The sequence below is a fragment of the Coturnix japonica genome, chromosome 1 (genome assembly GCF_001577835.2).
Source record: "Coturnix japonica isolate 7356 chromosome 1, Coturnix japonica 2.1, whole genome shotgun sequence".
NCBI lineage: Eukaryota > Metazoa > Chordata > Aves > Galliformes > Phasianidae > Coturnix > Coturnix japonica.
Genome location: NC_029516.1, coordinates 124,977 through 146,054, shown reverse-complemented (window position 1 = coordinate 146,054; position 21,078 = coordinate 124,977). Strand labels below are relative to the sequence as shown.

Sequence of the window (21,078 nt, the reverse complement as noted above, 5' to 3'; positions counted from 1 at the left end):
TTCCTGCCCAGCTGTGTGACTCTGCATCCATGTGTACAAGCCATACGGGTGGGGAGCAGCTGGGGGTCCTCACCCGGCCCCCCCCCCCGGGCAGCCCCTCGGGTGGCACAGCCCTCGGAACCGACGGTGCTGTGACATCAGCGCCGCGGGCAACGGGCTCACGCTGCGGGCAACGGCCGCGTCGGTGGCGACGAATCCGGTGGTGCTGGGCTGCCGTGCGATGATGGTCGCGCCTCCGGGAGCGATGGTGCCGCTGCTGCCGCTCGTGGTGCTGCTGGCCGCCTGCCGGCCCGGACACGGTTACACCGGAGCCTGCAAGTGAGTGGCCCCGGGGCTGCCCCGAGGGGACGGACGGCGGTTCGGGTGTAAAACGGCCGCGTTTCTGGTTGCAGCACCTGCGGGACGCGGCCCATGGCTTATCAGTACGGGGCATCGCGAGTGGTGGGGGGCACGGACGCCTCACCGGGGGCCTGGCCGTGGATTGTCAGCCTCCAAAGTACGTGGTACGTGGGCACGGGGCACATCTGCGGAGGGTCCCTCATCACCCCGCAGTGGGTCCTCACGGCGGCGCACTGCTTCGACCATGCGAGGTAAGGGCCATCCCCTTCCCTGGGCACTGCTGGGTGCCCTCCTGTGGCACCGTTGGTGGTGTGAGCCACAGCTTCCAGCAGCCCCAAGCTCAGCAGCCTTCGTGCCCAAGGCAAACCTGGGATGTCACAGCCCTTGTAGGACTGCTTTCCTCCCTCCTGCATAGCAGAGATAGCCAGGAACTGCTGGCTTGCTGCAGGATGTCACCACGTTCCTTCTGACCCCTTTCTCCTCTCTCCTTCCAGCCCCAACACGCCGTGGCACGTGGTGATCGGGGGCCACAATTTGAAGCAGCTGGGCCCCGAAGCTGTTGTACGCAGCGTGGTGCGCATCATCCCACACGAGTACTACCACAGGGACAGCATGGCCAACGACATCGCGCTGCTCGAGCTGGACCAGCCCGTCCAATGCAGCTACTACATCGAGCTGGCCTGCGTGCCCGACAACTCGGTGCGAGTGTCAGAGCTCACAGACTGCTACGTCGCCGGCTGGGGACACATGGGAATGAGATGTGAGTGCCCACAGCGCACGGGTGGCCCCAGTTAAAGCTTGGCGCGCTGCTGAGATGGGTCGGGCATCCCTGATGGCTGCAGTGAAAGCCAGTGACACTATGGGGGTGTATCCATAAAGAGGATCCAATTCCCAAAGCAGGGAAACATCTGTGCGAGTCGAGACACAAAGCCAAGCTGTAGGGAAAGGGGTTCACACACAAGCAGGATGACCAGCAAGGAGCTGATGGTGCCAATTGTGCTCTCTGCTCACAGCTCTACAGGAATATGTCGAACCGTACCGTGTCCTGCAGGAGGCCAGAGTCCATCTCATTGACCTCAACATCTGCAACAGCAGCCACTGGTACGCCGGGGCCATACACAGCCACAACATCTGTGCTGGGTACCCGCAGGGCGGCATCGACACCTGCCAGGTAGGAGCTGCACCCCAACACAGCGCTGTGCTCTGCCTGCAAGACACCCTTCCAATGCCGGGTGTCCAGCAGGGCTCACCTCCGCTTCCCATCTGAGCCCCTCACCCAGGCCCCACATGCCTGGGACTCTGCCCAGAGAGCCCCCCTGCTGCCATGTAGGTCTGGACCAAGTCCTGGAACATCCCTCTCCCCATCCTGGATCACTGCACAGAGTTGAGGGAGGGAAAGCTACCCGCCAGGCCCACGAGCCCCTTCCAGAAGCCTTTTTAGGCTCTGGCACCAAAGCAGAGCTTTTCTGTGCAGGGAGTGTAGCTCTAGGCAGTGCTGTGAGATGGCAGCCAGCTCTGCTGCTATGCGGCCACACAGTAACACTGGGCTTCTCTCCTCTACTGCAGGGCGACAGCGGTGGTCCTCTCATGTGCAAAGATAAAACTGCTGACTACTTCTGGCTCATTGGTGTGACCAGCTGGGGGAAAGGCTGTGGGAGAGCACAGCAGCCTGGAGTCTATGCCTCCACTCAGTACTACCGCAACTGGATCCTGGTACAGATGGGATTGCTTCCAGCAGAAGCGCCCACTTCAACACCATATTCAGCCTACGTCACTACCTCCTATCAGAGGCCCAAACCAACGTACTCGACCCCATTTAGACCGTGCCCATTTCCACGCCAAAAACTCCTGGATTTCTTTAATATGCTCCAGGAGCTCCTGCAGAGTTTAGGAGGAAAGAAAGCTCGATTAGCTGCATGACCCCCAGCAGGCTGCGACGCACCACGACCCTTTTCTTTGGGGTAATGCCCAATGGCAGCCCCAGTGCCAAAGTTCTGCTCTGCCCCATCCACCCTCCTCTGACTGCACACACAGTTGACCCAGTTGGACAAATAAAGCTTATTTTCACAGCCACCCGTGTCTCTGCTCATTTCAATCTCTTGTGCCAAAGGCTTCCATACCCAGCACTGCCAAACGAGTCTGCATGCAGACTGCAGGCCACAAAAGGGAGAGAGCAGCCCATGAGGGCTGAAACAGTGCCTGCTCAGGGAGGACACAATGGGACAAGGGTCCAGAGCTTGTAGGTGACCAGAAGCCTCAGGGACAGCAGCTGGTGACACCAAGTGTCTCTCAAGAGCCAGACTCTGGTGCACCGTGGGTGTGTGTGGGGGTTTCATGTAATGCACCAGCCAACTTAATGCTGGGTCAGCTCAAACGGCAGGAGACCAAATCTGGACAGAACCAATGGCTGCCCCACTGAGTGTGCAAGGAGCCTGAATCCAGCCAAAGGCATCGCATGGATGCAATTCCTGGGCTGTTATTTGAAGGATCTGTGGGCTTGCTCTGCAAATCTAGAGAGTAAAGCTGCATATATTTGGCACTGCTGAGCACCAGTCCCGGTAGCTGGAGAGGCATTCATGGTCACCTCTATGCAAGGACATCGCTCTATCCGTGTTAATGTGTTTTGCCGTCCACATCAGTGTCGTGGTGTGTTTGTCTGCACCTGGAACACACAGCACGTCACCACGTGGGAACAGCAGCAGCCACATCCATCAGCCTGGGTTGGGAGAACACGTCATTAAGCTCCTGTGGGCCTACAAGGACAATCTCCCTATGCCTGTAAGCCCACTGGGTCTGTCTGCCCCACAGCAGAATGGAGATGGGAAACTGAAAGGAACTATATGAGGGGGTGCAAAGGAACTTACAGGGGTGCACAGAGGCAGCACCAGCTGGGCTGTGAAAGGGAGGGCTGGTGGTTGGGCTTGCACTGTGCAGCAGCTGAACTGCCTCATAACAACACTGCAAAAAGAACCCAAACTCAAACCTTTAAAAAAAAAAGTCTTTAATAATTGTTTTCTCCAGCAGGTACCACTAAAGTCTCTGGGCAGGACCCTTCCCTGCAGGTACAGGAGTGGCTCAGCTCTCCCAGCAAGCTTTGTCTTGAAGCAGCACATGGATCCTCCCACTGCTGCCTCGACTATGACGGTCAGGGAGTCAGGGCCCAGCCAAGGGACATCGCGCCCAGTCTCCCCATCACCAGAGATCTCAGGGCACGAGAGAAATCGATTTCCTCTGCGGAGCTGAGCTCTGAGCAGCCCCTGACAACTGGAGCAGAGAGAAAAGATGGAGCCCAAGTGCTGCCCTTAGGAGGATGGGGGCTTTTCTTCAGGGCAGCTCTCGTCTTGATCTGACAAATTCTCACTCTTCTTCTCCAGGTCAAAGCTCTGCAAAGAAGTAGGACAAGAAAATGCTGAAGAGCATGACACTACACTGCTACGGTTCTTTCAAGCTCAGGCTAAAGCAGCACAAGCTCTTCAGATGGTCACCACCTTCCCCCTGCCCACCTAGATATGAGCGGCACACAAACCCTGTGCTGTCAGCATAAGGCAAATCTTTCAGTTCCTGTGAAGTTTTCACCCTCCAGTACAGGCTTTCCCCAAGGGGTTGAGCTGTTAACCACCTCACGCTCCACTCCCTGCACTCCTCCCCTTCCTTTCTTACCTCCAGTTCTTGCATGACCTCATCCATGAAATCTCCCGAATTCTGTTTGTAAGTAAGTGCCAGCTTGATGGCGTCATTGAAGACCTGACGAGGAAGAACACTTTGTCACTCAAAGCAAAGAATGATGGGATTCTTTAATATACGAAATCCATTCCCACACCCCACAGGGAAAAAAAACCCTCAACTCTACAACTACTTACAGTCAGTGGGGCTGTAGGTAGAGAGGCAGAGGGAGGCACTACCCCATTTCCCACCCCGTGCTCATAGCAGTCTCCACATCCCTGGACTGTACAGCTGTGATTTACCTTCACTACGTTGGTGCCATCTGCAGCAGACACAAAATAAAAGGGCAAACTGAGCTTCCGGGCGAAATTGAAGCTTTTCTGGGTCATCTTCATATCCGCTGAGGGGAAAAAAGAAATGGAGAAATAGTAAAGCACCGGTATAGAAAGAATGGCAACAAATGCAGGGATGGTGGAACAGATGCGGACCAGAACCTAAAGCAGCGATCAAGGTCCCCCCTTTGCAGTACAAAGCATGTGGGCCCTCCACAAAAGTGAGAGGGTTTTAAAAGCTACGGCATCAGCACACAGCTGGCAAGAAGATACAGACAGGAATGGGCTCTTGTTGCTTTATTTGTGATGCTTGATGCAGCCTGGAGGAAAGGTTCATATGAGTGGGATGGATCTTGCCCTAAGCTCTACCACTGAACCAAATGAACTTCCCTAAACCTGGCTATTTATTTGGTAACATAGAGCCCTGAGGGACTAAAACTCCAGGATGTACTTGGACCCAACAGAAGCACAACATCCCTTCACAGCCAGGTAAGAAGAGAACAACATCACAATCCCGAGGAGCTTCAAGATGAAGACATACCATCAATTTTATTGGCTACTACAATGCAAGGGATCTCCGGGCGAAATTCCCTCAGCTCCTTATACCAGTTGTTCAGGTTCCTGTAGGTGACTTTCCGCTGCACATCAAACACCTTCCAAAAGAGAAGCAGTTATCACAGGTGCAACAGGACAGCGGCTGATAACCCACTGCACCGAACACATGGACAGAACCCAGAACTCCCCCAGAAGGATGGCATGGGAAACTGCTCTTTGTTAGAAAGCGTGACAGAGAAAAGGCAGAATATCCAGCAAACCCTGAGAAACGCAGCCAGGATTTATCTTTGCATGATGCAGGCAACAGTCCCTTGTTTGCCTTTACATTCTTAGCACCCACAATGGTGAAGAAGCAATGGGAAAGATCTGTTCTGCTGTCAGTAGGGTCAGATGTGAGGATTCTCCATTATAACAACTACATTAAAGTGTCAGTGGAGTTGGCTGATAAAGATACAAGCAGCAAAGATACAGTGAAAAGTGAGAGCAACACCACAGACCAAGAGACTGAGCGGATTAGGAGTCAGGAAACAACACTCATTCGAGCTATAAAAATAGGAAGCTCAAAGCACAAGGAAATAAGGAGGGAGGATTGAGGTTGGATGTCAGGGGGAAGTTCTTCACTGTGAGAGTGGGGAGGTGCTGGAACAGCTGCCCAGAGATGCCCCGTCCATCCCTGGAGGTGTTGAAGGCCAGGTTGGATGGGGCCCTGAGATTAAAAAAAATAGTACAGTGTAACTGTAAAAATAACATCCAGGGCAGACGTCGGCAGGGACTGGTCAGCCCAAATCCCACCAGATCACAGAACCATCAAATGGCCTGGGCTGCAAAGGACCCCAATGCTCATCCAGTTCCAACCCCCTGCTGTGTGCAGGGACACCAACCAGCAGCCCAGGCTGCCCAGAGCCACATCCAGCCTGGCCTTGAATGCCTGCAGGGATGGGGCATCCACAGCCTCCTTGGGCAACCTGGGACATCACCCTTACCATGATACAAGCGTGAGCTTTGTGGTAATAGGACGCATGCATGCTCTGGAACCTCTCTTGTCCAGCTGTGTCCCAGAAATCTGTAAGATAATAAAATAAAAAATCAAAGAAACAGCAGATTTAAGATGACACAACGTCTCAACTTCTGTTTTTTCTCACAGCTTTAACCCAGGATGCAAAGCCCAACTCATTGAATTCAAGTCACAAATCAGGTTTCATCTCACTGATTTGAAACATTCCAGGGCCAAGAGTTAACACAAAAGCAGGACCAGGCTGGGGAGGACAGACAGCATCCCATGGGAGCTGCTGCACACAGGGAACAGAGTGAGGCTGAAGGAGCTGCAGAGACAAATCATCACGGGATGCCCACACCCCGCATTGAGCTGCGCTGTTGGTGACAGGAGGAAGAAGCCAAAGGATGAGATTTGGTGCCTCTGGTTCCCTTCAGATTCTCTTCATAGAATCACAGAAGGGTTTGGGTTGGAAGGGATCAGACCATGGCTCCAATGCTCTGCTGGAGGCAGGGACAACTCCAGCAGCCCAGGTTGCTCACAGCTGCACCCAGCCCAGCCTCCAATGCTCCCAGGGAGGGGGAATCCACAGACTCATTCAGCCTGGAGAAGAGAAGGTTGCGGGGTGACCTCACTGCAGCCTTTCAATACCTGAAGGGAACTTACACCCAGGAGGGGAGTAAACTCTTCAAAAGGGCTGACAATAGCAGGACATGGGGAAATGGTTTTAAGTTGAAAGAGGGAAGATTTAGGTTGGATGTTAGGGGGAAGTTCTTCACTAGGAGAGTGGTGAGGTCCTGGAACAGGCTGCACAGGGAGGTTGTGGATGCCCCGTCCTTGGAGGTGTTCAAGGCCAGGCTGGACGGGGCCCTGGGCAACCTGATCTATGGGGTCTCAATGGGGATCTATGGGGTTTATGGGGTCTCTATAGTGATCTATGGGGTCTATGGGGTCTCTATGGGGATCTATGGGGTCTCCTGGGCAACCTGATCTAGTAACTGTGTATGTTTGGTGGCCCTGCCAGGCAGGGGGTTGGATCTTCATGATCCTTGAGGTCCCTTCCAACCCGGCTCATTCTGTGATTGATTCTGTGACGCACTGTGCAACCTGCTCCTTCATCTCACTGCCCTCACAAGCGAATCATTCCATCCTCATTTCTTCTCCCAGGCTGGTTGCCAACAACAGGAAGCAGTGATTGAGCTGCCCGTCCTTACCTCAGCCCATCAGCCTCTTCTCACCTCGTTTCTCCCCCTGTTGTTTTGGTGTGGGCACAGCCCGGCTGTGGAACCATCCCGGCTCTGTGCTGCTGCTCCTCATTGCTCCATTGCGCTGCCCACACAGCCGGGCAGTCCCGCTTTGTGTCCCAGCTCCGCCACGTTCCGCCACGTCCCGGCCCGGTGCCCGCACTTACCCACGGTCACGTCCCTCCCGTCCACCCGCGCTCGGTGCCGGTACAACGTCAGGGCGAATGTGGACAGCTGCTGGGGGCGGCTGCGCCCGCGATAAGGAGCCGCGTTAAGGAGCCGAGTGAGGAACAGGCCCCGCCGCCGCCCGCCCGACACCGGAACCGCGAGGATACAACCCGTCCAGCAGGAACCGCTCCAGCAGCCTGAGGGGACACGGCGGCCGTCAGGAGCCCCGGGACCGGACCGGGCCGAACCGAACCGGACCGGATCGGAACGAACCGAACCGGACAGAACCGAACCGGACCGAAAAGAACCGGACCGAAGCGGACCGGACCGAAACGAACCGATCCGGACAGAACCGAACCGAACCGGACCGGACCCGGGGGTCCCGCGCGGCCACGCACTTGGATTTTCCCACGGCGCTGTCTCCCAGGCAGATGATCTTCACGGCCTCCTCCCCGCCGGCCTCATCCGGGGCCTCGACCGCGGCCTCGTCCCGGGTCAGCTCCGCCGCCTCCGCCATCGCTCCAGCGCTGCGTCCCCGCTGCTACGCGACGCGCCCGGCGCCGTCGCACTCTGTTGACGTCATCACAGAGCGCCGTCGCACTCCGTTGACGTCATCACCAGCGCGACGGCGCTGTGGAGGAGGGCGCCATGGCGGCCGCGCTGTGCTCCAAGCGGCCCCTGCAGCTGACGCTGGCGCTGCTGAAGCCGGACGCCGCGTCCCACCCGCTGGTGCTGGAGGTGAGGCCACGTCGAACCGCCCCGCCCCGCCCGCTGCCCTCGGGCCGGCCCGGCCACGTGCGCCCCCCGCCCAGCCCCGCGCCTCTGCCCACAGGCCGTGCACGAAACCATCGTCAGCAACGGGCTCCTCATCGTCCGCAACAAGGAGCTGCGCTGCGGCCCGGAGCGGAGCCGCCGCTTCTACCGGGAGCACGAGGGTACGGAGGGAAAAGGCCGCGGGATAAAGGTGGGGGCGGCACCCAACGCACTGAGAGCGGCTGTAACGTGGGGCACCGAGAGCAGCAGGACGGGGAGGGAGCTGGGGGAGTGTGTGCACGGGATGGAGCACAGAATCAATCACAGAATGAGCCGGGTTGGAAGGGACCTCAAGGATCATGTAGTTCCAACCCCCTGCCTGGCAGGGCCACCAAACATACACAGTTACTAGATCAGGTTGCCCAGGAGACCCCATAGAGACCCCATAGACCCCATAGAGACCCCATAGATCCCCATAGAGACCCCATAGATCAGGTTGCCCATGGCCCCGTCCAACCTGGCCTTGAACACCTCCAAGGACGGGGCATCCACAACCTCCCTGGGCAGCCTGTTCCAGGGCCTGACCACTCTCCTAGTGAAGAACTTCCCCCTAACATCCAACCTAAATCTTCCCTCTTTTAACTTAAAACCATTTCCCTGTGTCCTGCTATTATCAGCCCTTTTGAAGAGTTTACTCCCCTCCTGGGTGTAAGTTCCCTTCAGGTATTGAAAGGCTGCAATGAGGTCACCCCGCAACCTTCTCTTCTCCAGGCTGAACAAACCCAACTCCCTCAGCCTGTCCTCATAGGGGAGGTGCTCCAGCCCCCTGATCATCTTCCTGTCCCTCCTCTGGACCCTTTCCAAAATCTCCATGTCTTTCTTGTACTGAGGGCTCCACACCTGGACACGGTACAACAGATGGGGCCTCACAAGAGCCGAGTAGAGAGGGACAATCACTTCCCTATCCCTGCTGACCACCCCTCTCCTGATGGAGCCCAGGATCCCATTTGCTTTCCTTGCAGCTCTCCTGCAAGGACAGGCTGAGAGCTGCAGTGTGCAGGGGGAGGAAGGAAGGCTGCAGGGCCAGCTGAGAGCAGCCGTCTGTATCTAAAGGGGCTGTGAAAGGAGGGAATGGACGCTTCAGTGGGGTCTGTGTGATTGGACAGGGGGAGATGGTTTCTAGCTGACAAAGGGAGACTGAGTTGGATGTAAGTAGTCTTCATGCTGAGGGTGGTGAGGCGCTGCACAGGTTACCCAGTGAAGTTATCCACATGAATATGATCCACGTAACTGTTTGAGTTGGAAGGGACCCTTAAAGGTCATCTAGTCCAACTCTCCTGCAATGAACACGATGCAAAGTCCTGCTGCCCTGGCCCTGTAGACACCCTCAGTCAGGAGCTCTGAGCATTGATGAAGCTGTGGGGGTCCCTGCTTATCAGAGGGAGTGGGAACAGATGGCCTTGGAGGGGCCCTTCCAACCCAAACCACTGTGGGTTTGTGTGAAAGTCCCTTCTGACACAAACCATTGTGCGATTCCTCAAAGGCTGCTTTTCCCAGGGGTGGGCAGGGAGCACGGGGTGGGTGCTGTGACTCAAGGTTGTTTCTCTCCCACAGGACGATTCTTCTACCAGCGACTGGTGGAGTTCATGGCCAGGTACCTGCTGTGCCACATGGCGGACAGAGCAGGGTGCAGAGAGGGAATGGGGTGAACCCTGAGCAACACACCCACATCTGGAGGGCTCCACCTCAGCGTGGGATGCATCTCGTTGGGAGCGTGTGCTTGTGATGTGCTGAGGGTGAAGGCTTTGGACTGAAGGGTGGGCATTTGTCATGGAACAACTCCGGTGTGACAGCAGAGGACTCGGTGGGATGGCGTCCCAGCGTATTGTGGGTGCCTTCACCTAGATGGAGGTCATGCAGATGCTTTGTACTCAAGCTGTCACTGCCTACTGTGAGCTTGTCATACGTGTAAGAATGAAGAAGCTGTACCCTGTTATAACCTCACCTACTTCTGCTCTTTCCTGGTCCTTTTTTCAGTGGCCCCATGTGGGCTTATATCTTGGCCCATGAGAATGCCATCTCCCTCTGGAGGTCACTGATGGGACCCACCAAAGTGTTCCGAGCTCGATACTGTGTCCCAGACTCCATCCGAGGAGCTTATGGCCTCACTGACACCAGGAATACCACCCATGGTTCAGGTAGGCCTTCTTGCCTGACCATTGGGCAGGAGCTGGAACTTGTTGAGAGCTGATCAATGCTATTTTGTCTGCCTTTGCTTTCTGTTCAGACTCTGCAGACTCCACATGCAGCCAGGCCTGGCACTTTACTGCCTCACCTTCTGCCCTTCCTTTTGAAGTAGTACGTGTTTTAGGTGCAAGATTAACCTCTCACCTCTTTCCTCTCTACTTTACAGACTCTCCAGCATCAGCCAGCAGAGAAATTGCCTTCTTCTTCCCAGAGTTCAATGAACAGCTCTGGTACCAGCAGGAGGAGCCACGTCTGCGCTGTGGGCAAATGTATTACAATGCAGAGAAGCGTGTTCACTGTGTGATCAGGGATGAAGAAACAGATTTGACATGAGTTACCTGGGGGTATGGTCTGCTGAGCTGGACACAGCTGCCAGCCACACTGTTTGGTTCGGCCTCATAACAAGACACAGAATCATGACGTGTCTTAAGGACTGTGGGGAAAGGAAAAACAGATGAGCACTGTGCTGGGCTGCTTGGGACTGTTTGTGCAGCGTTCAGGTGCTGGGACACTCCTAAAACAACTTCTCCAGTAGCGGTACTCAAAGTCAATGCAGAGATAAAGCCGTGCGCTTCCCCAGCCCTCATCTGCTTATTTGTGTACGAGCAGTGCAGGTGAATTCCTCCAAGGACTTGGCAGCTGGGGGATGACAGGCTTTGCTGATAATAGGCCCAGATTCTTACTGCCTGCTCTGTTCCCTCTTATGAAGGAAGGAGTTAATGGGATGAATATGGAAAAAATGCACTGGTGAGCGGTGCAATAGTGACTCTTCTGTTACTGCTTTCCTGGATCCAAGCTGAGATGAAAGGTGGCCTTCAAACTCATCCTAATTCTTATATTAAGCATCTGGTGGAGGGCACAGGTGGAACTTTTTCTCAGTAGGGAAGCAGTTCCTTTTAGTCTGGACTGACAACCCTATGACAGATCTTCTAGAAGTGATTGCAGAAAGGTGTGAAGCAGCCCAGTGCCTGTGAAGGATCCTATGTGTTTTGCTTTGGTTGGTGGCTCTGATGGAACCTGATAGTGGCTGTAAAAGCTACGAATATTGTGAGTGTGTAATAAAGACAAAAAATGTGTAATTCAGTGCAGGTACACAGACACCACAGGAGCTCTGTCTGGTGCTCTTTACATTCAGCCTCATAAGAAAATACCCAGTGGTGGCTCAGAGGCTGAATTGTTTCTGGGTTTGCTGTGAGCCAAAGCACAGTTCCACCTCCTTTGTACAGCTGTGTTCCAAGTGTTTTAGCTGTCCAGATCATTGGTAGGTTGCTGCATGGTGGGGCACGAGGCCTTGGGTTTGAGTTACTGTGCAAAGTTCTGTGCTCACTTATGTTCTCCTGACATTTCAAGATCTGCTCGTGTGTGGGTTTTTAATCCAATAATTCATTTAAACTGTCCCTTAATAGTTTTTTCCAATACTGATGATTTCTTTTTTAATCAAGGTGCTGAGAGAGCTTTATTTCATGTAATTCCTAATGCACTGAATCAGGGAAGGGACCCTGGGAATGTACTTAGAACGAGTCTTTGCCTGACACTCCCTTCTGATGTTAAGCACGAGTGTCAGTGATACTGAAGCTCGGTTGATTGAGTCCCATGTTAATTAGCGAGCTGTTCTGTGGATCACAGACAAGTTGCTCTTTGGTTAGTTTAAGACAGACGTGTTTGAGAAAATGTAAGTTGTCAAAGTGCTGCTGTCCAGCTTCCTTGGTTCAGTGCACTAATGCTCTTGTTCTTTCCTTGCTATTATAGGAGATTAAACGCAGCCATTATTTTGTTTCAGGTACAGATCAAAAGAGTCTGCTGAATATGGCTGCATTTCTGCCTTGCTGCTTTTATTTTCACCAGCAATACCCAAAGGTGGATCTGTTCATGACATGAACTTATCTGGACCCGAATTCTTGCTGTCATTAATGACTGATATTGTGTGCTTGTTCTGGTAACTGCTGATCTTTACTATTTTTCTCCACTTTCCTTCTTTACGCTGCTTTCTTTTATGATGTTAATCAGGGATGTCATGACATAGTAACTCCTATCTCTTTCTTCATCTGAAATGTTTATTTTTTGTAATCCCTGAAACAAAACCTTGAATTTCAAGTACTGATCCTCCATCCCAGTGTCATGTTTTCACATACTGTTACAGATCCTGGTTGGCATTGCTTGGGTAGCTGTCAAGTTAGTGCTAACATGGAAATGGTATTGGTGGAAAGGCTGCAGACAGAGGGTGGTGATCAGTGGTTCTTTGTCCAGGTGGAGGCTGGTGACGAGTGGTGTCCCCAGGGGTCTGTCCTGGGACTGGTGCTCTTCAACATCTTCCTCAATGACATCAGTGATGGAATCAAGTGCACCCTCAGCTGTTTGCCAATGACACCAAGCTGAGTGGTGCAGTTGATGGAGTGGAAGGAAGGGATACCATTCAGAGGGTTCTCAACAGACTTGAAAGGTGGGCCTGGGTGAACCTAATGAGGTTCAACACAGCAAAGTGCAAGGTTTTGCACTTGGGCTGGAGGAATCCCAGGCATTTCTACAGACTGGGAGGAGCAGTCCTTAAGAGAAGCCCCGCAGAGAAGGACCTGGGGGTCCTGGTGGATGAAAACAGAACATGAGGCAGCAGTGTGCTCCTGCAGCTCAGAAAGCAAATGGGATCCTGGGCTCCATCAGCAGAGGGGTGGCCAGCAGGGACAGGGAGGGGATTGTCCCTCTCTGCTCTGCCCTTGTGAGGCCCCATCTGCAGCACTGCGTCCAGGTGTGGGGCCCCCAGTACATGAAAGACAGGGAGCTGTTGGAGAGGGTCCAGAGGAGGCCACAAAGATGCTCAGAGGCTGCAGCACCTCCCTACAAAGACAGGCTGAGGGAGCTGGGCTTGTTCAGCATGGAGAAGAGAAGGCTGCGGGGTGAGCTCAGTGCAGCCTGCCAGGACCTGAAGGAGCCTACAGACAGGAGGGGAGTCAGCTCATTTAAAGAGCAGACAATGGCAGGAAAAGGGGAAATGGTTTGGAGTTGAAGGAGGGAAGATTGAGGTTGGATGTTGGAGGGAAGTTCTTTACTGTGAGAGTGGGGAGGTGCTGGACCAGCTGCCCAGAGAGGCTGTGGATGCCCCGTCCATCCCTGGAGGTGTTGAAGGCCAGGTTGGATGGGGCCCTGGGCAGCCTGGGCTGGTATCAATGTGGAGGTTGGTGGCCCTGCCTGTGGTGGGGGGTTGGAGCTCCATGATCCTGAAGGTCCCTTCCAACCCGGGCCATTCTATGATGATTCTATGACTGTATGTCCTCGGTGCTCAGTCCCATTTCCCCAATCAAGGTGTTTGTTCTGGAAAACAAAAGATGTTCTAAAATTTGTCAGGAGATCTAATCCTGCAGTAACTGGTGTTTGATGCGAGAGGTCACGTCAAACGTCTTTTATTAACATAAGGAAGCCTTTGCGTTTGGGCTGGCAGCAGATGTTCTCTATTTTGGGTACTCTGCTGAAAGTCTTTTTTCCCTTGCTTGGAAGAGAGCAGAATATGCTTTTTTGCTGCTTCTGTAGTGGCATCAGCATCTGTTTTGTGCACCATCTGGTGCCGTTTGGTCCTCTGATGATGAGTCACCGTTGGTTTTGTAACTTCAAATGGTTTTAATTCTAAACAACTTCTCATTCAATTTCTCACCTTTCTTTTCTCTCCTGGGTTCCCTGCCCCTCATTAATCTGTTCTTATGGAACAAATGGAGAACTTGAATTATTCTTTTATTTATTTGTTTGCACTCAAATCAGACGCTGCCTAAGAAATCCCAGTGGTTCCTGGCAGATTCTGTTCCTTCCTTCAGAAGGATTTTTGCTGTCTCTGTTTGAGCTCCAGGTGTTGTGGCTTCACATCATAAAGGCAAAATTTCCGGATGCTGGTTTAGCACAACGTTACAGATTCTGCTGCTGCAACAACTGCAATGTGGGACTCTGGGATTAAAGAAGCATTAGGCTGAGCCTGGGAAGGGGTTTCGTTGTTATGACTCAAAGCAGGGCAAGGAATTGGTGATATCTGTTGAATTCTGGTTTGCACAGTTTGCTGTCACTGGGGCATTTCATATTGACTGCTCACACACTGTTCAGTTGTTCAGCTTTTTCACCTTCTGATACTCCGGAAGCTTTGTGTGCCCCTTTCCTTGGCTCAGAGTGTGAACACCACAACAGGAAGGTGTTTTCCACTTTCCCTTCTTGCTCTGTGCTATGATGCAATGGGTTGGCGCAGATGTAAGCAGTCTCAAAGTTTTGGTCTGAGTGATACACCAAACTTCTAACAGCTCCCTCCGTGCCTCATTTAACAGAGTCACACAGGCACATGGCGCAGAAAATTGGGGTGCTCTGGGCTTTCTGCCTGGCACTGTCACCCCTGTGGCAATGCCTCTGTGGAGGGAGCCCAGTGGGGATGTGCCCTGAGTGGGTAAACTGAAGCAAGAAAACTTTTCTCTCTAATTTCAACCTTCTATTTAAAGCATCTCGTTTGAAGTGCAGTAATTAGTTCCCATGTTGGGCTTGGTGCTCTGGGCAAACCCCACAGGGTCTGTGCAGTGTGAGGATGGAGCGGGCTGATGGGGTGGGGGTGACGGTGGTGGAGCTGCAGGTGTCCTGTAAGCAGACAGTGGGCAGGAGCTGCTCGGTGGTAGTGGGAGAGCCCTCAGTTGTTCACCTCTAAGCAGAAGCTGCCCAGTAAGGAATGCTGTCCTTGGGCTGGTACAGGGCTTCTATGTGGGTGTTACATGGACCCCAAACCCTGCACTGAGGGGTCGCTGTCACTTTGCATGGCCTGATGCATTGTGCCTGCTCTTAACCCAAGACAAACACATAAATCAAGTCAGCTTTGGCGTGTTTTAGAGCTGGATCCACCATTACCGCCTTTTTTCCTGTGCTATGAGTACCAGCAGTGAATTAAACAGAATGAAGATGCAACCAATGGAGTCCCTTCGTTGCTACAGAGCAGCGTGAGGCGCTGCTTTTTTCTTTCAGCCAAAAAAATCTCTCATTTTAAGAGAAAAATGACTCACTGCATTCCATTTTTTGTTAGTGCTTTCCCAGGATGCGGTGTGAGGTGTTTGACCTACCTTGGGCAGCGCAGGCTGGAAATGCCAGTTCTTTCCTATCCTTGCTTCTGGGCTGGCCTAGATAACAAGGAGCTCCAGGCAACTCCTCTACAAAATCATGTCTCAAAGGAAACTCCTTCTCAGAGGAAAGCAGTGAGAGAAATGTGAAATGCTGTTCTTACAAAACCCAATAGAATTGAACTGTAGAGAAGAAGTGGAAATGAGGCGCTGGTCCAGACCCTGCCCAGAACGCAGTCGTTGAGGCTGTGGCCATTCTGGGTGCTGAGTGTCTGCAGGAACAGAGTCCATGGCTTGTGGGGTGTGGATGCGGTGCTGGAGGGATTTTCCATGGCATCCAGTGGGGATGGCTCTCTTTGTGGCTCACATCTGTTACCTCTTCTCATCACCCTAATCCTAACTGTAACCCTAACCCTAGCCCTAACATTAACTTCTGGCAGAGCACCTTCAGCACCATCACAACTGCATCAGGGACAGCCAAAGCCACTGAGCAAATCAACACGGGCCCACTGCAGCCAATGGGACCAACAATGCCATCAACAGATTACTGAGCTCTGTATTCACACATGGCCACAAAAGGTCTGAGCAGCTGGGCTTGCCTCACCGGTAGGAGGGTGTTCAAAAACGTGGGAAGAAAAGTGTGTTCAGCTCGTGTATGTCAAAGAAACAGCAGCATCACAAAGGCAACGGTGTGACACCATCTGGATCACCAGTTTCAAAGAGTCATGTTTGAGCAGTCATCCTCAACCTGGAGGCCAGTGACAAATGAAACATCACAGATGTCTGTCCAGGGCCCTGTCCTGTTTGGTCTATTCATTAGTGACACAGAGGAGATGGCACCCATGTCAGATCTGCAGGTGACATCAGATCAAGAGGACCAGTGTACATGCTCAAGGGTTTTCATTCTGTAAGGACCTGGACAAGCTGGAGGAGTGGACCAATGGGAACGCCATGAATTTCAATGAGAACAATGTCAGGTCCTGTGCCTGGAGAGGGGGAGCAATGGCACCAAACCGGACATAGGGCAGCAGTGTGCCCTGGTGGCTCAGGGCATCCGGGGGCCCTGGAACACCCCCTGGAATGGGGACTCCCCACTGCCCTGGGCAGCTGTGCAGTGCTGACCACTCTTTGGAGAAGAAACTGTTCCCAAGATCCAATCTAACATACCTGTCAAAACAAACAGGGAAACATGACTTGGAGAAGGCTACAGTTCTACAGTGGTACCTTTGGGTTTGGAAGTACAGTGCTTATAATTAGAGACATTTAGAGCTCTGCATCCACTGAAGAGTCCAACTTCCAGAGGTGCTGAGTGCTCACGGGACCCGGGGCCATCCCTGTGGCTGCAAACCCCAGTGCAGCTCTCAGCAAAGCCCTGTTTCAAACATCAGTTTCTCCGAGTGCTGCAACCTCAATCCAGAAACCCGGGACAGCAGACAGGTCACACAGGAGTGATGTGCTACTGAATTTAAGTGTGTAACAAGGAAACATTCAACATTTCTACAGGAGAGAGTCCTTTTCTCACAGTCCTTTTGCCCTAAAAGCCCTCTCAGAACGTCGGGACTGAGAATTATCACTTTCCTTCTTCTTTTCCATGCTCTCTGACACCATTTCCCCCCACTCCACCAGTGACTCATTGCCACACTGAATTTTCTCGGCGTTTCTCCATCGGTTCTTTTGGCACCTTCCTCTGATGGCGCTGTCCAGCACCTCCGCTCCTGAGGCTTCAGATACGGAGGTTGAGTCGCTGTCCCTGGAGGTGTTCAAGAAACGCTTAAGTGTTGTACCCAGGGGCTTGGCTTAGTGGGGAGGCATTGGTGGTAGGTGAACGGTTGGACTGGATGACCTTGATGGTCCTTTCCAGCCTTGAGGATTCTATGGTTCTATGACTGGCCACTATGGCTCTACCATAGGGAAACACTACAGAAAGGTCGCAATAAAGCACCTCCATGATGCAGACCAACTCTGTAGCACACTCTGGTCCTCTCCTGTGCCCACTTCTGGAGGTTAATTTTCTTAATGGGATCCCTTAAGGTCAGCGAGACCTTGACCTCTTTCCTTCTACCAGTGGTTTTGCAAATACAGAAGTATATATGCAAGTATATCTAGAAGTATGTCTGGTGCCCTAAGTATAGTCTCAATAAATCAAACTGTCATGTTTGCTGCTAAACTACTGGTAAGCTTGTAACTCATAACTATATTCATTACTAACTCAAACTTTGTGTTATTGCTAAGGTTGTTGCACTGATGAAACCAATCCATACCTGGATTTTACCATCTCTAATTGCCTTTCTATTCCCTCTGATGCTACTGTTAATACATGCAATACCCTTAATATCTGCAACATATATATTTGCTTCCTGCTATAGTCTATAATAATGTATCATCTGTATTAATTTCCACACATATTCACATTGTCAATCATGGCATGCTTGCTGGTGGTGAGCCTTAATAAGTTCACATCTTTAGTAGATAAAGCTCCCATGTCCTCAAATATCACCACATCCTATGAAGCCCCAGGTTCAACCTCTTTGCACCCATGGGCCTGGTAACCCAGGCTCTGGTGTGTTTCTGCTGCAGGAGCAATTTTGCCTCTCCAAATTCCCTCCCTGCTGCCATCTTCCCATGTCCTGGATTTCCCACTTTGCATTTCCATGGTGCTATGCAGAACTGCTGCTTGTAGCAGGAGCCACCTCAAACTCAGGGCAGGCAGCACTCACCTGGTATGAGGCCAAATAACCCTCCTGCCTGGCCCTTCAGGAAGCAACAGGGCTCTGTTCCATGGCTCAACCCAGCACAACCAGTCCTTTAATCAAGTATAATCAGTGCTTTAACCCAAGACAATTAGTGCTTTAACCCAGCACAACCGGTGCCATTGTGTTATGCTGCAGGTGTGTGCAGGGTCAGACCTGCCAATTGCTGCCCGTCTGCTGCACAGTCTGGTGTGACACCCCACAGTGTGGTGAAGGAGGACATAAGCACTGCAGGTTCTTCACTTTTTGGTGAAGGCTGAGTGTAGTATCCATGCTTATCAGTTCATGAGCTCAATCAGCTCCCACCCCTCCCAACTGGTCCTTCCCTTGGCATGGGGTACATAGTGCACAGTCATCTGAGCTGCAGCCCAGGTGCACGAGAGCTGCTGAGGGCTGGGATGGGAGGACAGGACTAGAGAGGTCAGACTGGGCTGGACCAGAGCAGGGAATCGTGGGGAGCACTGTGCCGGGAGGGCTCAGTTTGGCAGGCTCAGGTCCCACTTGTGTGGACTGACAGGGGGAATGCATCTCTGCTCTGTGCTTTTGCTATGGAGCAGTGCTGCCTCTGCCAGCCTCTCCCTCAGGACCTCGCAGGGTTAAAAGCTTCTCCTCTGCTCACAGGCGCAGAGGACTCCTCCCGGTGCAGGTAAGACACACTGGGCAGCATGTGGGGGCAGGGACAGTTTTTCCCTCTCACTCAGCACTGCAGATTTGCTGCTGGACTTGGATGTAAGGAGGGCAGAGCCCTGATTGCAGCAGGATGCTCATAGGGCTCTCACTCATCATGGGGTTCTCTCAGGGTCCTTCCCAGCATGCTGCATGGGGACCATGCCTGTGCTGGCACCCAGGGCTCAGGGTGGCCCAGGCATTTGGGCAGGCTGTGGGAGCTGATGCTGCCTCCAGCAAAACCAACCAGTCCTCACTGGGAGAAATTCCTCCTGCGGTGCTGCCGGCTGCCCCAGTCCAACCATCAGACAGGGACTGACCACACCAAGGGCTCGGGATCCCACTCTCACATTCCTGGCTCTTCTCTTCTCACCTGAGTGCAAATGGGCCAGCAGAGCTTCAAGGGGAGAGCTGCATCTTCCTGCAGGAGCACAAGGTATCTGGGGTGGGAGCACAGCATGCCTGGCCTCCTGCAGAACAGAGGGTGGTACAATGCACCCCAAACGCTAGGGCTATGGGAAGGGCAATGAAGTGAAGTGAGGCACCTTCCTTGAGAGGAGGGGAGATTTTCCAACCACATTTCCCCTTCTCTGTACAAAGGGTGTCTGGGGGTGAAGGGTTTAAATGTCACTGACTGCTGCATTGCTCCAGAGCACAGTGAAAAATTAGGGTCTGTCTTCCTATGATTGCACTGCATCCCTGTGCCTCCACACCCAGCACAGCCTCAGTTTTTCAGGACAGGGAGAGCCTCAAGGGAAACTCTCCAGCCCTCTCAGTCCCACCTGCGGAGGAACTCATGGTTCCCTTCTGCTGCTGGAAACACCATGAGCATCGCAATCACAGAACTGCAGGGGTTGGAAGGGACCTCAGGAGATCACTGAGTCCAATCTCTGCCGAAGCAGTTCCCTATAACAGGTCTCAGAGCTGGATGTCCTGACAGGTCTCAAATGTCTCCACAGAAGGAGACTCCACCACCTCTCTGTGCAGCCTGTGCCAGTGCTCCATTACCCTGATGGAAAGAAGCTCTTTCTTATGTCTGTACAGAACTTCCTATGTTCTATTTCGAGGCTGTTGCTCCTTGTCCTATGGGTGTAAATTGCCGTGAGGAGCCAAAAAGGCAGAGCAAGAGAGAGGATGGAAAAAAAGAGTCATAATAATCCCTTTTAGCTGGTGCAAAGTGAGTCATAATAATCCCTTTTAGCTGGCAGAGAGCAGCCCTTGTGGCCATAGCATCTCGAGAAGGGTGTGACTTTGTGCAGGAAGCAGGGAAGGAGGCGATTACCAGAAGTGCAAATGGGAAGGAAAGAGAGAAGTGCTGGGTGTTTGAGACAGTGGGTCTGATGGGCAGGAGGAGCCGGGATTTGTGAGTTAGTCTGGATGCAAACTGCCATGGTTTCCTCAGTGTGACTCCTGCACTCGGATCTCCGGCACCAAACAGCACCTCCCTGAACAGTGAAATCGCACTGTCTGCGAAGTATCGTCATGGGAAGCCCTCAGTCACTGCAGAGGTAGGACCACAGCCATCCCAGCAGCGAAACCCATGCTCTGTAGTCACTGTTCACCCACTCCACCTCTTCCTGGTGCTCTTTTCTGCCTGTAGACCAATGCAGCTGCCCCATGGCTGAGGGGAACTGGACTCAGGTGACAGAGATCCTGCTGCTGGGCTTTCCCCAAGGCCAGCCCTTCCTCTTCCTCCTTTTCCTGGCCGCATACCTGGTCACGCTGCTGGGGAACACTGTAATACTCTCCCTCGTACTCCTGGACCCCCATCTCCGCAGTCCCATGTATTTCTTCCTCAGCCACCTCTCCTTCTTGGACATCTGCTACTCAACGGTGACCGTGCCCAAGGTCCTGGCCAACAGCCTCAGCCCACGGGCAGCCATCTCCTACCGTGGCTGCCTGGCACAGACCTTCTTCCTGATGAGCTGCGCGGGGTCTGAGTCCTCTCTGCTGGCCGTCATGGCCTACGACCGCTACGTCGCCATCGTGCACCCCCTGCACTATGCACAAGCCATGCGCCGGGCTGCACGTTGGGCCATGGCTGTGGGCTGCTGGCTGTGGGGTGTGCTGGACTCAGTGGTGCACACAGTGCTGGCCTCCCGGCTGTCCTTCTGCGGGGCCGTCCATCTGCAGCACCTATTCTGTGATGCCCCCCCACTGCTGAGGGCCGCCTGCGGCAACACGTGGCCCACTGAGGTGGCCCTGCACGTAGCCAGCGTCTTTGTGGGCTTCGGCCCCTTCCTGCTGGTGGTCGGCTCCTACCTACGCATCCTGGCGGCTGTGCTGGCCATGCCCGCGGCC

The 21,078-nt window shown here is 53.2% G+C and overlaps 4 protein-coding genes across 7 annotated transcripts in view; 3 read left to right on the top strand and 1 right to left on the bottom strand.

Annotated features, from left to right (window-relative positions):
* The first annotated feature begins 133 nt into the window (after positions 1 to 133).
* LOC107318185 (acrosin-like) lies at positions 134 to 2,410 on the top strand. The gene is made up of 5 exons (XM_015872107.1): positions 134 to 318; positions 393 to 590; positions 834 to 1,099; positions 1,353 to 1,510; positions 1,906 to 2,410. Exons 1-5 carry the CDS (start codon positions 221 to 223, stop codon positions 2,257 to 2,259), a joined length of 1,074 nt encoding a protein of 357 aa, XP_015727593.1. The 5' UTR covers positions 134 to 220; the 3' UTR covers positions 2,260 to 2,410.
* Positions 2,411 to 3,319: 909 nt separating this feature from the next.
* Positions 3,320 to 7,868, bottom strand: LOC107318741 (RAB, member of RAS oncogene family like 2B). Of its 3 annotated transcripts, XM_015873334.2 has the most exons (8): positions 7,694 to 7,868; positions 7,463 to 7,492; positions 7,295 to 7,374; positions 5,873 to 5,952; positions 4,876 to 4,987; positions 4,305 to 4,402; positions 4,000 to 4,083; positions 3,320 to 3,722 (listed from the first exon to the last, which is right to left on the bottom strand). In XM_015873334.2, exons 1-8 carry the CDS (start codon positions 7,810 to 7,812, stop codon positions 3,642 to 3,644), a joined length of 684 nt encoding a protein of 227 aa, XP_015728820.1. In that variant the 5' UTR covers positions 7,813 to 7,868; the 3' UTR covers positions 3,320 to 3,641. The 3 variants fall into 3 exon arrangements, with proteins under 3 accessions (XP_015728820.1, XP_032302360.1, XP_032302379.1); XM_032446469.1 differs by lacking the exon at positions 7,463 to 7,492; XM_032446488.1 differs by lacking the exons at positions 7,295 to 7,374; positions 7,463 to 7,492 and having other exon boundaries at positions 7,694 to 7,805.
* Positions 7,869 to 7,901: 33 nt separating this feature from the next.
* Positions 7,902 to 12,403, top strand: NME6 (NME/NM23 nucleoside diphosphate kinase 6). 2 transcript variants are annotated; one of them, XM_032446559.1, is made up of 6 exons: positions 7,902 to 8,033; positions 8,128 to 8,230; positions 9,663 to 9,702; positions 10,086 to 10,246; positions 10,462 to 10,639; positions 12,076 to 12,403. In XM_032446559.1, the coding sequence occupies exons 1-5, from the start codon at positions 7,944 to 7,946 to the stop codon at positions 10,626 to 10,628; spliced, it is 561 nt and encodes a 186-aa protein (XP_032302450.1). In that variant the 5' UTR covers positions 7,902 to 7,943; the 3' UTR covers positions 10,629 to 10,639; positions 12,076 to 12,403. The 2 variants fall into 2 exon arrangements, with proteins under 2 accessions (XP_032302450.1, XP_015729978.1); XM_015874492.2 differs by having other exon boundaries at positions 10,462 to 12,403.
* Positions 12,404 to 20,108: 7,705 nt separating this feature from the next.
* The window catches only part of LOC107313979 (olfactory receptor 5V1-like), a 1,264-nt gene continuing 294 nt past the window's right edge, over positions 20,109 to 21,078 (top strand). Inside the window, 1 exon segment of the mRNA XM_032444248.1 lies at positions 20,109 to 21,077. Within this exon segment, the coding sequence (XP_032300139.1) occupies positions 20,395 to 21,077 (683 nt within the window). The 5' untranslated portion in view covers positions 20,109 to 20,394.